This window comes from Phyllostomus discolor, chromosome 5, assembly GCF_004126475.2.
Source record: "Phyllostomus discolor isolate MPI-MPIP mPhyDis1 chromosome 5, mPhyDis1.pri.v3, whole genome shotgun sequence".
Lineage (NCBI taxonomy): Eukaryota > Metazoa > Chordata > Mammalia > Chiroptera > Phyllostomidae > Phyllostomus > Phyllostomus discolor.
Genome location: NC_040907.2, coordinates 108,122,827 through 108,138,297, shown reverse-complemented (window position 1 = coordinate 108,138,297; position 15,471 = coordinate 108,122,827). Strand labels below are relative to the sequence as shown.

Genomic DNA, 15,471 nt, shown 5'->3' with positions numbered 1-15,471 from the left:
GAAGAGGAAATCCAACAACAAAGGAACCACTAACAGATAACAACAGAAGAAGGTGAAGGACAGAGTAGAAACCACACAAACCTCAATCCAGGACCTATCTGGAAATACAACTAAACAGTGGAGACAGTATCCAGTACAAACACTTGGACAAGAGCAAGAGAGAATCCTCAAAACCTTATACCCACAGAAAAACCAGCTTCAACACAATGCCCTCAGCAGCACAACAAAATACAAGAGGTGGTGGGCAAAGTGACCCTCATTTAACCAGCTGCTGGGAAGGAACCACCAAAGAAAGACCCAACAACAATCAAAACCCAAAGACAAATACAGAGCCAACTTAAATGACAGCCCAAGACCAGTGAGCTCGGGAGATCAAGGAAACTGCACCACTGAAACTCACTGGTATTCTACTACGGAAGTTCACACCATACATCCAGGGAACCAGAACAGATTAATTTAAGAAGCTGAGGCTAACAAGAAGAGTATCACAAACAATGGGAAGACAAAGAAGCAATCCCCAAATGAAAGGAAAGGAGGAAGCCTCAGAAAGAATGCTAAATGAAACAAGGCAACTCAACTATCAGATATTGAATTCAAAGCGATGATTGTCAGGAAGCTCAATGAGCTCACAATGAGCTACCAGAAACGACAGGGAACCTACAACAAACTCACTGCAAACTATATCAACATGAAAAAGGAAATAGAAACTATCAACAAGGGCCAAGAGGAAATGAAGAATACAATATCTGAACTAAAGAACACAGTGAAAGGAATCAAAACCAGGATCAATGAAGAAGAAGATCGGATCAGCAAATTGGAGGACAAAGTAGAAAAAAACACCCCAAAAAAAGCAAGAAAGGGAAAAGAAGCTCAGAAAGAATGAAGAGGGATGAAGAGAAATGCAAGACAATATGAAACATAATATATCCATATAATAGAGATACCAGAAGAAGAAGAGCAAGGGATAGAAAACCTGTTTGAAAAAGTAACAACAGAAAATTTCCCTAATTTGATGAGGGAAAAAGTCACAAAAATCCAGGAAACACAGAGAGTTCCAATCAAGAGGAACCCAAAGAGGGCCACTTCAAGATATACCATAATTAAAATGGTAAAATACTGAGACAAAGAGAGAATCTTAAAAGCAGCAAGGTAAAACAGGAAGTAACACACAAGGGAGCCCTAATAAGTCTAGCATCTGAATTCTCAATGGAAACAATCCAAGCCAGAAGAGAATGGCCAGAAATATTCGAAGTAATGAGATCCAGAGGCCTACTTTACCCAGCAAGGCTCTCAATCAAGATAGAGGGCCAAATAAGAAGCTTCCCACACAAAAGAAATCTAAAATACACCTCTACCAAACCAGCTCTGCAAGAGATGCTAAAGGGACTGCATTAAGAAAAAGAAGGAGAGAGAGAGAGAGAGAGAGAGAGAGAGAGAGAGAGAGGGGGGGGGGGGGGGAGGAACACAGGTACAAAAATGGCAATGAATAAGTACCTATCAGTAATAACCTTAACTGTAAATGGATTAAATGCTCCAAGCAAAAGACATAGAATAGCGGAATGGGTAAGAAAGCATGACCTAAACATATGTTCCCTACAAAAGACCCACCTAAGGACAAAAGATCTACACAGACTGAAAGTGAAGGGCTGGACACAAATTTTTCAAGCAAATGGACAGGAAAAAAAAAGCCAGGTAGCAGTACTCATATCACACAAAATAGACTTCAAAAAAAGGGCCATAAAAAGAGACCCAGAAGGTCACTTCATAATACTCAAGGGAAGAATCCACCAAGAAAACATAAACATTGTAAATATATATGCACCCAACATAGGAGCACCCAAATACATAAAGAAAATCTTAGAGGACTTCAGGAAAGATATTGATAGCAACACAATTATAGTGTGTGATTTTAACACCCCACTGTCAAAAATGGACAGATTTTCCAAACAAAATATCAACAAAGATATTGTGGCATTGAACAATGCCCTAGAGGAAATAGACTTAACTGACATATATACAGCCCTTCAGCCCAAAGAAGCTAAATACACATTCTTTTCAAATGCACACAGACCATATTTAAAGATAGACCACATGATAGGACACAAAGCAAGCTTCAACAAATTCAAGAAAATTTAAATCATATCAAGCATTTTCTCTGACCACAAGGGATTGGAACTAGAAACAAACCCCAAGGGAAGAAACCCGAAACACTGAAAATCATGGAGACTGAATAGCATGCTATTAAATCATGAATGGGTCAAGAATGAAATTAAGGAAGAAATCAAAAAGTTTCTGGAAACAAAGGAAAATGAACTCACAACAACCCAAAACTTATGGGACACAGCCAAGGCAGTCCTGAGAGGGAAGTTCATAGCGATACAGGCCTACCAAAAAAAGATAAAAACATTTCAAACAAACAACCTAACTCTACATCTACAAGAATTTGAGGAATAACAACAAAGACAGCCCAGAGCAAGTAGAAGGAAGGAAATAACCAATATCAGAGCAGAATTAAATGACATAGAGATTAAGAGTACAATTCCAAGGATCAATGAATCCAGGAGCTGGTTCTTTGAAAACATAAACAAAACAACAAGCCTTTAAGCAGGCTCATCAAGAAAAAAAGAGAAAGGATCCAGATAAACACAATCAGAAATGAAAGAGGAGAGATTACAACTGACACCACAGAAATACAAAGGATTGTAAGAAATTACTATGAAGAACTGTATGCCAAGAAATTTGAAAACCTAGGTGAAGTGGACAAATTTCTAGAAAAATATAATCTTCAAAAACTCAATAAAAAAAGCAGAAAGCCTGAACAGCCCAATAACAGCAGATCAAATTGAAGCAGTAGTCAAAAAGCTCCCGACACACAAAAGTCTGGGTCTGGAAAGTTTCACAGGAGAATTCTACAAAGCATTTAAGGAAGAGCTAACCCCTATCCTCCACAGACTAGTCCAAAAAATCTAGAATGATGGAAGACTCCCAAACTCTTTTTATGAAGCCAGCATCATCCTAATCCCCAAACCAGATAAAGACACAACAAAGAAAAAAAAAAAAAAAACTTCAGGCCAATATCGCTGATTAACATAGACACTAAAATCCTCAACAAAATACTGGCAAATTGCACCCAGCAATACATTAAAAAGATCATACACCATGTCCATGTGGGATTCATCCCAGGGATGCAAGGATGGTACAGTATTTGCAAATCAGTAAAGGTAATACACCACATAAATAAAAGCAAAGACAAAAATCACATAATCATATCAATAGATGCCCAAAAAGCATTTGACAAGGTACAGCACCCATTTATGATAAAAACACTCAGCAAAGTGGGAATAGAGGGAGCATTCCTCAACATAATAAAGGCTATAGTATTGGAAGTTTTAGCCACAGCGATCAGACAAGAAAGGGAAATAAAAGGTATCCCAATGAAAATGGAGGAAACAAAACTGTCATTGTTTGCAGATGATATGATAGTGTACGTAAAAAATCCTGTAGACTCAGCCCCAAACCGGCTCTACCTAATAAATGAATTTGGCGAAACAGTGGGATACAAAGTCAATACTCAGAAATCAAAGGCATTTTTGTAAACCAACAATAAAACATCAGAGCAGAAATCAAGAAAAAAATCCCATTTGATATAGGAAAAAGAAAAATAAAATACGTAGGAATAAATCTAACCAAGGAAGTAAAAGACCTGTATGCAGAAAACTACACAACACTGAAGAAATAAATCAAGGAAGACAACCAAATGGAAACATATACCGTATTCATGGATTGGAAGAATTAACATCATCAAAATGTCCACACTACCCAAAGCAATCTACAGATTCAATGCAATACCTATTAAAGTACCAATGGCATATTTCACAGACATAGAACAAACACTTCAAAAATTTATATGGAACCATAAACAACACCGAGTAACTGCTGCAATTTTGCGAAAGAAAAGCAAAGTAGGAGGGATCTTAATACCTGATACCAAATCATATTACAAGGACACTGTAATGAAAACAGCCTGGTATTGGCATAAAAACAGGCACATGGACCAATGGAACAGAACAGAGAGCCCAGAAATAAACCCAAGTCTCTACAGTCAATTAATATTTGACAAAGAAGGCACCAACATAAAATGGAGTAAAAACAGTCTCTTCAACAAACGGTGTTGGGAGAACTGGGCAGCTACATGCAAAAAAATGAAACTCGAGCACCAACTTACATCATCCACAAAAATAAATTCAAGGTGGATAAAAGACTTAAATATAAGCCATGTACTATTAAAGTCCTAGAGGAGAACATATGCAAGAGGATCTCAGATATTTCATGCAGCAACGTTTTTACTGATATGTCCCTCAGAGCAAAGGACATGAAGGAAAGAATAAACAAATGGGATCTCATCATAATAAAAAGCTTCTGCATGGCTAAAGAAAACAGTATCAAAATAAAAAGAGAACCAACTGTATGGGAAAACATATTTGCCAATGATACCTCAAACAAGGGTTTAATCTCCAAAATATATAAAGAACTCACATGACTCCACTCTAAGAACAAAAGCAACCCAATTAAAAAATGGGCAAAGGACTTGAACAGACACTTCTCCAAGGAGGACATACAGAGGATCCAGAGACACATGAAAAGATTCTCAGTACTGCTAGCTATCAGAAAGATGCAAATGAAAACCACAATTAGGTACCACTTTACAACAGTCAGAATGGCCATCATAAACAAAGCAACAAACAACAAATGTTGGAGAGGTTGTGGAGAAAAGGGGACGCTAGTACACTGTTGGTCGGGTTGTAGACCGGTACAACCACTGCTGAATGGTACAACCAACCATGGAAAACAGCATGAAATTTTCTCCGAAAACTAAAAATGGAACTTCCTTTTGACCCAGCAATTCCACTGTTAGGATTATATCCTACAAACCCTGAAACACCAACCAGTCCAAAAGAACCTGTGAACCCCAATGTTCATAATAGCACCATTTACAATAGCCAAGTGCTGGAAGCAATCTAGGTGCCCACCAGTAAATGAATGGATAAAAAACTGTGGTACATTTCCACAATGGAATTCTATTCAGCAGAAAGAAAGAAGGAGCTCCTACCCTTTGCAATAGCATGGATGCAACTGGAAAACAACATGCTAAGTGAAATAAGCCAGGCAGTAAAAGACAAATACCATATGATCTCACCTTTAACAGGAACTTAAACAACAAAACAAAGAAACAAGCAAAATACAACCAAAGACACTGAAACAGAGAATAGACTGACAGTGTTCAGAGGGGAGAGGAGAGGAATTTCATGGGAATTTCAGGGGAAAAGGGGAAGGGTTTACAAGAACAAGTATAAAGGACACGTAGATAAAAACTAGGGGTAGGTGTAAATGGGAGGGAGGAGGGGAGTGCTGGGTATGTGGGCTTTGATGGGAGTAAAAGAGAAAAAATTATACTGTAACAACAATTAAAATAAAATTGTAAAAAAGAATATTCATGAAAGTACATGCTTTAAATTAGAAAATAAATAATATAAAATTATAAAACACAGGTAATCAAAAATAAGTGAATATTTTAAGGAAGAAAATACATGAGACAATAAATACATTTTGAAATACAGATATGTAAAACCTAATAAAAATTAAAGCAACCCAGTTTCAGCATCTAGAGGTAAAGTCATGTTGTATAACCTTCCAGACTTTTAATACATGCACAATGTTATATTATTGCACAGGTATGCAATAATAATTTGGTTATTTTTTTAATGCTCATTTGACTCCAGATATACACAAATTAGTAGTTTCTCAGGTAAGTATAAAACTCAGATTTTTGTGTTGTCCCTTTTTATTTGCTTTTGTTTTATTTTTTTTTTTCTTCTTCAAAGGAAAGAGCTTGTCTTTGGATTTAGGTTCTGGAGTCAAGGTTTGGTACCTGCAGGTGCCCTCCCTGCATAGCCTGAGCTGGAGTGCATGGGTACCTACTCTGCACCAGGCTTCGGGGTGGCTCCAGCCAGCTATTGCAGACTTCCCTAGTCCACTCACTGCCTCACCTTGGTTCCATTTCCTCATCTGTAAATGGAGAGAATGCTACTGCATGAGTCTTTGTAAAAATTAGACAACAAACAGAGACTGCAATCTGTAATGCCTTAGGCAATTATTGTTATTATTATGTCTAGGACCATATGCAAGATTTCTACATGTTAGAAAAATGAAAGTCAGGAAACTATAACAGAAAGAGTAAATATTCTTTGAATACAGGGGAAAATCTCTGGTTTGCAAAAATGTCTGTCTTTTCATGGATTTCTATTGACCTATTACCTGGATCTGAAAACTAGGCTAACCCATATTTGCTCCTCAGGAGAAAAAGAGTAGAAGGAGTGTGTCTGTATGGCTAATCTCTGGACTGCTCATGGAAAACTTTCTTATGCTACAGACTGCCTCCCCAGAATCATTCAGCAAAACAAGTATGTTCCTTATTCTGGAGCCTCACACAGGTGGGAGATGGACAGGACTGAACCCTTTATCAGGCAAATAAATATCCAGTTTGCCCACATGAGTAGCTTTTCTTCTCATATGGTTTCAGTTTTCTTTTTTAAAAAGGTTTTATTTATTTATTTTTAGATAGAAGGGAAGGATGGGAGAAAGAGAGGGAGAGAAACATCAATGTGTGGTTTCCTCTCGAGCACCCCTGCTGAGGACCTGGTCTGCAACCCAGGCATGTGCCCTGTCTGGGAATCAAGCAGGGACCCTTTGGTTCACAGGCCAGTGCACAATCTGCTAAGCCACACCAGCCAAGGCTGGCTTATGTTTTCTTGACCCATCTCAGTCCCTCACTAACCTATTTCACCATGTCCTCATAGCTATCTCACAAATGGGAGATGCACAGAAGAATTTGAAGAGAAGGCAGGAGTTTCAAATGTGTCAGCTTTAGCTTGGGAGCCCCAGTTTCCTGGAGGGCCTGCCTCAAATACCTGTGTTTTTTTTTTTTCTCAGTGCCTAAGGATTAGCCCTGGTCCCCTAGTCCCAGAGATAAGGAGGATAGGCAGAGGCCCCAGATCCTATCTCTTCCTGGACTGAGAACATGCAGCCTCCAACCAGATGAGTCCCTTGGCAGAGACCTTGGCCTGGGCTAACCCACCCTCTGAAGGCTCCTCCAGGGTTCTCTGCCAGCTTTTCTAGGAAAGAGGTGAGTTTCTGGGCCATAACTCTGTTTCTCTCCAGGCTCACAGTGGAGTAGAGGGTAGAGTAGAGGTATGAGTCAGGTGGAGCTAGTCCAAGGTAGTAGAGTCAGCAAACCAGGGGCACAAGAGTAGGGAGGGCCCTGAGGCCACATAATAGTATTATCTAATTTACAAGTGGCACAATAAGTCTAAGATCATACAGAAATCTGTTGGCAGAACTAGACAGGTCTGACCAGAAGTAAGTCTTCACTCTTATACCACACTTTTCTTCCTCTCAAAGTAGGAGAGAATAGACCCTGCTCTGAAGTAGCATCAGCAGCCACTGGAACTCTGCCCAGTTGAGGAAGCCCTGTGCCCACATCTATGACCTGTGATAGTCTTTTCCAGTGCTATGATCCCACTTGTCCTCCACACCCAGCATGCAGGTGTGACAGATGTGATCTGCATGTTAAAAGGATGAGGTAAAAGCAGTTCAGAGCAGCCAAGTAGTGGGAGCAGGACTTGGACTCAGGTTCTGTTGACTCCAAAGCCAGTGCGCTTTCCCATGCTGCCTGTCCCAGACTGTAGGGGGCCTTTGAAAAGTCAAGAGCCATCTATGGCACATTGTTTAATATAAAACTTATACTATATTGATGAAATAATGCAGTTTATCTATTGTTAAAGAAATAATTTAATTAGGAATTTGAAAAATTTACTATACTAGTAGTTCTGTGATCACCTTCAGATTAATATGACTTAAAAAAAAGAGCTCACCTTTGTTAGGTGTCTTGGCACTGCTGGCAATGGCGTCCTTTTTTTGATGGTACCAAAGTGATGGATCTTCCTTGGAGCTCATAGCAGATGAAATGAGGGATGGGATGGTAAAATGCCTTTATCTTCTGCACACCATTCTACCTGGTGGCAATGTCACAAAAGACCACAAGCAAAGTTCTAGAACTCTTTCTGAAAGAGAAAATGACAGAACCTCTCTCCCTAGCAGGTGCATTTTGTTCTGCTACCTCCTCTCCACTCTCAAACTTCTAAAATAAAGTAGCAAGATGAGCAGTTGGTATTTGCTATATCAATTCCACATCCTCAGGAAGGTTCAGCACACATCCTTTTCAAGGAGTTGACCCTACTATCTCCATTCTTGGCTCTGCTATTGTGAACAACCTTCAAAGTGCCCTGCCATTTGGGATGGGGTAGGAGACAAGCTCATAAACAAAGCAGGAGAACCAGATCTTCACTTGAGCCTTTGCAGACTGAAATAAAAGTGTTTTGCTTCTGTTCTTTACCTGGATAAAATGGACCAAATAGATGATTTCTCTATAGTGGGGGAGAAGTGGATCCCAGCCTGGAAGTTGCTTTCTGTTTCTAGAAACCCATTAGGAAAAAATTGAATAAGGGGGGCTTGGGAGCCTAGGACAGGTAATATGACAGCCGTGCTGTGAGGGGGCAGGAGACGCTGCCCTTGCTGGGGAGCTTAGGCAGCCAGGCTTATCTAGGCAGAGGCCTGGGATTCTGGCCCAGTCCATGTGGATGGACATAGAATGCACATGGGGAGGGGGCCGTGGGTGCCTGAACAGCACTGAGGCAGAGGACATATCTGGAAAGAAACATGATTTGGCTTGGTTTGGTGGAGCATCTGAGCAAAGACCTGGTCTTAGGAGTAGAGAGAGAGTCTCAAGGACACAGAGGGGAAAGAAGCAAAATAGAAAAGGAGCCAAGGGACAAAAACAGAGGCTGAGGAACTGGACGGTACAAATCCCTGCTGAGCAGGAGGGACACTTCACATGGAGAAGTTTCCTCCCCACAACCTTCCAACATGGGATCTCCGAACACTTCTAACCCTTCACTGCCAGATTGGTCAGAGGTGGTATTTCTTTGGTTTAATTTGTATTTCTTTTTTTTTCCTGTAATATTTTCTTTTTTAATTTTATTTTAATCATTGTTCAAGTACAGTTTTCTCCCTTTTACTCCCATTCCAGCCCACCAACCCAACCCTCCCCACTTCCCTCCCATTGCCACCCTACCCCTAGTTTTTGTCCATGTGTCCTTTAAATTTCAAGGGAGAATAGGAAGTGTTTACAGGAACAAATTTAATTTGTATTTCTTAATTGTATTTGTAGAAACATAAGTCGACACAGTCTTTTAAGAGGACAATTTGGTAACATGTGGAAAACAAAAATATTGACTTTTTAGGCCAGTGGTACTTTAGCTGGAAATTTATCTCATGGAGACACAGAATATTCAGAGATTCATGTCTGAAGGTGGTCATGGAAATATGATTTGCTAGGCCAAAGCCCACAATGGAGGTAGGCTCACCAAGTTTGAACCCACTTGTATGGTGGCATCCACTGCTGGAGGAGTGAATATGCCCCAAGGTGCTGTTAGACATGAAGCAGGTGGAGGCCTGCACAGATGAGACAGCCCCATTCACCATCAGTTAAAAACTATATGAACATATAGACAGCATGTGAGAAAAACTCATCTGGAAACTTGGTAACTGTGGTTATTCCTAAATGGGAGAGGTAGTTCAGAAACTCTTATTTTATATTCGTGTTTTACATTGTTTGCATTTTTAACCACATGCATATATTATGTTCACATAATATATGTGACCTATATTATACTCACAATGGCAAAGAAAGCTGATAAGTATTTGTGGGAAATCAATGTGCCGCATGAAGCCCTGAGCTTGCTTCTGCATGACCTTGGGACTCTACATGGGCCACACTTAAGGCAGTGGCATATTCTGGCACAAGTGCCACATAAGTGTGACAGTGACTGCAAGAACCTCACCTTCAACATGGTGGGGTGGGGGCATGAAGAGCTTGGATAATAATGTGTTGCCTTGGCTGCTAATAATGTGGGAGAGCTTCTATGTGCTCTAGAAGTCTATCTTCTCCAGCAAGTACTATCCCCACAAAATCCTGGAAGTCCCACATCTTCTAATGCTTGTGCCTCAGGATATTTGGTGACCAGCATTTTTTCCATCCCACAGGAAATATCCTGGCTCTGACAGGACCATGTTGCAGAGGTGGCAGGTACAGTGACCCCCTCAGAGTCCCACTGGGACTGTAAGTCAGAAAATAGTTCAGGCTCCAGTGATGGAAAGAGAAAGCATGTGAATGAATCAGAAAGGATCTTGTTTTTCTAATTTACCAAAATGTCCCAAATAATCTCCTGAAAAGACCTCAGTGATTGAAGGTGATTCTTGAGCCTTGGAATCAAAGCTATGGAGTGTGTGTGTGCATGTGCACATGCGTGTGTGCTTGTGTGTGTCCATGCATGCTCTGTCCATAAAGGTATACACATATGTATCAATGAGCATAGCTCAGGAGCATACACCATCCACTTCTTGTCCGGGGAAGATGCACCTGACTCCCAGCCTTGATGAGTTGACTTGAGCCTGGGGTTCTCAGTGAAAAGAAGGGACCCCAAGAGGACCCATCCTAGAGGTTACATGGCAACAAGAAAGTAATTCTTTGTCACTCAGGGGCAGGCTAAAGAAAGAGACCACAGCATGCGGGTTCCATGTCAGAGATGATATGGGACTCTAATGGACTGCTCATTCATTCACCAGTTGCCCGTGGTGAAATTTTCCCAAGTGTAGTCCCTTTCTCCATCTGTAACTACATTTTAGGGCCCTGAAAGTGAGTATTATCTCAAAGACAAGGGAAAAAAATTCTAAAGTCTAAGAGGAGGACAGATCAATTAGCCCACTGGTGAGAACCTCTCCCTCTGTGACTGCAAAGTCCCCTCAACTTATTTTTTAAATCATAATGAGGTCAGCAGTAAGTTTATCCACACAGCATTGATGCTATTATTTTAACCAACTTTGAGTATCACACCCAACAGTTAACACAAAGAAATGCTTTGTCCTTGGCTTCAGGCTGCTGAGCTATACTTCCTTTCAGGCAGGCTCTGCTTCCAGACTATATTTGCTTTCATTCATGTTGGAATGAGTGTGGCCTCCCTGAGCTGACATGGCAAATACATAGGTGCATGGAGAACAATGGTGGTGGCTGCTGCCTGCTCTTACCTGCACAATGAGGGTCTCCTGTAGAGGGCTGGAAGTTTAGACCCCATGGTTCTCAGGAAGATGTCAATTGTGTTTTCTTTATCCTTTCTTTGTTTCTTCTGGTAGAAAAGGGACATCAGCAATTTTGAGTATCTCATGCACCTCAACACCATAGCTGGGAGGACCTACAATGACTACATGCAATACCCAGTATTTCCCTGGGTCCTGGCTGACTACACCTCACAGGTATGGCATTCACATGGGCACTATGCAGGCTTCCTGAAACATTCTGACTCTGACTCCCAAAGTGTTCTAAATCAGCACACAGCCTCTGCTATAAGGTTCAGTCCACCTGGGCACAAGGCTGCTCCATGTCAGCCTCTCACCTTGGGGAAGGCCTGTGAGTCCAGCTGCCTGGGATCCTGTCCAGCCACACCTGTGGGAAGGTGGCCCTACCTGTGAGCTTATCAATATGGGTAGGACAATATCTAACATGCGCCCCAGAGGGCTTCCTGGCTTACTCACTGCATTGAGGGCAAATGACACTCATCGGCTGAGAATGTTGTGGACCAACATGGTCCTTTACATGAAGTGAGCCATAGAATTTTTCTTGGAATCAACAGTATGTGTGTATTGGGGTGGGGTGTTGTGGGAAGGAAGGACAAAAGTAAGAGAGAGACACAGAGACAGAACGAATGAACTACTCCACTGTAGCCCAACTTCAGCCTGAAGTGGTAGTCTGTGCACTTGGCCTAGTGTCTGGAGTGAGACATGTAGCAATAGGAGAGGCTAATGGCAAGACCAGATAATTCACTTTTTTGGCTTCTTGTCTTGGTCCCCAGCAGGTAGGGGAGGGGTAAAAAGGAGAACTGACACAGTTGGACCAAGGTGGTGTCACACAGGGAAGACCAGACTATGCAGCAGTGTCTCCATCACCTGGCTCTGGCTGTCAGGAGGTGTGTGTGTGTGTGTGTGTGTGTGTGTGTGTAAGGGGAAGAAGGTGTCTGGGTCCTGGTTCAGACCAGTCACACCCAGTCCTGCCTGGTGCTGCTTAGATGACTGACCCTCAGGATTTTGGAAAGGTGTCCTCAGTTTTTTGTAACCTCCCATCCCCACTTAAGGCAGTTAACACAGAACAACTTTTCTCACCAGCCATATGAAGTATTTCTAAAATAAAATTTGCAAATTGAAGTTTTAACTCACATTTTACAAAGTGCTGGCTTACCAACCTCTTTGGTTTAGCCCTAAATTCTGATCACTTATTGGCATTTAAAAACAAAGATTCCTCCCCCAAATCTGGATTTCCATTACTTTTTGAAGAATCAGGAGATCTTACAGCTATGAAGCCCCATTCTGCCCTGGCAAAATCGGCCATGGCTGAATGTGGGTCCCCACATATGGTGGCACCTTGGAGTCTTAGAGAGCCTGCTTCTCTCTTGCCCACACCTAGTTTCTGCAGGTGTGAGGTGGTGACAGTCGCTGACCCCTGGGGAATTGCTAGTGACAAGGAAGCAGGTTAAAAACCCCTCCTTCTATACAGACATGCAAACCTGGGGAGAATGTGGTCCCTCTGCTAACACACAGAACATCTTGATAAACTAAAATATTGAGGATGCCTGGCCCCAAAAACTCTTCAGGGCACCACTGTTGTGTGTTCCTAAGGGCAGAGGAAGGGGCAACCTTCTACGCCTTCATTTTGCAGTGGGTATCCCAAGAAATGAGGCTGCCCCTCTACTTTCCTCCCCAAACAAATGATTTCTCACTTCCTAGAAAACCAGTTTGATTCTAAACAGGGACCTTGAACTATTTAAGCAAACTGCTTCAGGAAGGCTGTGTCAAGTACCTCAGAGACAAAAGGAATTCTTTTGAACACAACTTTTCAGTAACTGGTGGTGATGTTCTGATTTGGGTCAACTTGGAACAGGTTCAGTGTGAACTCAATCTTCCCCTCCTCTAATTTTTCATCTCCCTCCTATGAAGTCTTTGTGGATCACTGGTTCCAGGGTCATTAAACCTCAGCATACCTTCTAATCACCAGAAGGTTCTGACCAAATGATACTAAACCAGTAAAGAAAACCATAAAACTAAAGAGCATGGCTCCTGAAATCTCACTGGGGCACACGAGGGCCTAGGGTAGTTAACTCCAGCTGCACAATCTGCTTTTTAGACATTGAACCTGACAAATCCCAAGACTTTTCGAGACCTTTCAAAGCCCATGGGAGCCCAGACCAAGGAAAGAAAGCTGAAATTTATCCAGAGGTTTAAAGAAGTTGAGAAGACTGAAGGTGGGTAGACTCCAGCTTGATTTTTTTCTGCAATGCTCTTCATCTGAATGCCCTAAAATGATAATTGATAACTATTTAAACCATTACTTAGCCTACAAATAATTACACATCAACAGAGAACTCTTTAATCCCATGGTCTACACCCTGGCTGCATGTAAGAATCACTTAGAGAGCTTTTAAAATATACTGATGATCTGGCTCCATCTCTAGAAATTCTGATTGGAATTAGTCTGTGCTGAAGTGCAACAAGGACTGAGAACTATTGTGCTAACAGCTAATACCTCCATACCTAGGTGCAGGAAATGCAGAGGAAATGAACATTTCTGCAGTGTTTTCTATATTGCAAGCACAGGCCAACCTGTATTCATGCAAACAATGGACTATTTCAAAAAGGACATTGAAACTCAGAGAGTTCAAGCAACTTATTCAAGAGTATAACCTTTAAATTTCAGGGCTCCAACTTTGGTCATCTGCACACCACCTTTACAAATTTTGCCTATTCATGTGCCACTGTGCTCTTATTGCCTTTATGACTCTTTTAGGTCTATTTACTTAAAATTTAATACATAAAATGTATTTTAATAAGAAATTTTTCTGTCATGTGTTTGACATGGGGGATGTTGCATCTCAGTCTTGAATGCGCTTTTTACCAGTGGTAGCCACTGACCAAATTATGACATCTGTGAGCAGAACACTGAAGCTCTGCTGACCTGCAGATTCTCTCCAAAGCAGGACTCATGTTTGCTGCTCATCCTTGAGCACCATACAGTCTGTGTGTCTGCAGCCTGCCCCAGCACAGGTGGAAAGCCACCCAGGCAATTCCTTTCATTGCAGGAGACATGACTGTCCAATGTCACTACTGTACTCACTACTCCTCGGCCATCATCATTGCTTCCTACCTGGTCCGGATGCCACCCTTTACCCAGGCCTTCTGTTCTCTGCAGGTAAGCTCCCTCACTCCCCTCCACACATGCACATGTACACACACACAGAGGCATATCTCACAGACTAACAGTGGGGCTTGGATGGAGCAGGGACCTACCCTGCTAGAAATCCAGTCTCCAGCCAGTGATTCCCACTTGACTGGCTTCAGTCTCCTGGCTGTCTGGTAGGCACACTGCTCTTTGCCAGTTGTACCTGTATGTCTGCCCAACAGTCTTGCAAAAAGACTCTGAAATATAAGAAATGAGAGAGATGCAGGGAATTTTTAAACAGGTTTTAGTAGAAAAGGAAAAGCAGAAAGCTTAAAGATTTCCTTAAAGGTAGGTCTTCCACGATTATAAAAATAAACACAAAGAAGGAAGAATAAAAAGTATAGCACTCATGATAACAGAATACATAAAGCTACTCTAAATACAAGAGGTTTAAAGGGACAAACAAAATATTTGAATACTGAAATGAACAGCTAAATCAGATAAAGAAGATAATCACCTTGCTTACTCATGAACAAACAGATTAACATGGCAGCTTGGGGTTGTCAGATTTTGCAAATAAAACTACAACTTGTTCAGGTAAATTTGAATTTCAGGTAGACAATGATTTATACTAAAAAATTGTGTTTATCTGAAATTCAAGGGTAGCTTGGCCTCCTCTGTTTTTCCTGGACACCTTATATGAACAGGAAGTGAGCAAGTCTGAATGGGCAGTGGTGTCCAATGCACGCAGGATCGCTGGACAGTCCCTTGGGAGCAGCAGAGATTTTTTTCTCTCATCCCCTTCTGACCTCATCACTGGGATCCTGTTTCTTTGGTTGTCCCAGGGGCAATCTTTTGACTGGCGACAACCACCAAGTTGCCAAGCAGCAGCCTGCAGGCTTGGCCAACTCCACAGCAAATACAGGACACACCCAAATTTAGGACCTGCCCCAATTCAGGCTTTGCTAGGGACCTGTGGAGAGTAAGGCATGACTGCGTGGGTAACAGGCCATGGAACATACACGGGCTTGCTCTGACAATAAAATCTTACCAAAGGAAAGTATGAGTGTCCCAAGATTTGTGTTTTTTGG

General features: G+C 41.6%; 1 protein-coding gene across 1 annotated transcript in view; it reads left to right on the top strand.

Moving 5' to 3' along the window:
* WDFY4 (WDFY family member 4) overlaps positions 1–15,471 on the top strand; it is a 324,491-nt gene that overhangs the window by 258,510 nt on the left and 50,510 nt on the right. The window contains 4 exon segments of the mRNA XM_028512450.2: positions 10,162–10,204; positions 11,308–11,427; positions 13,349–13,466; positions 14,301–14,410. Of these exon segments, the coding sequence (XP_028368251.1) occupies positions 10,162–10,204; positions 11,308–11,427; positions 13,349–13,466; positions 14,301–14,410 (391 nt within the window).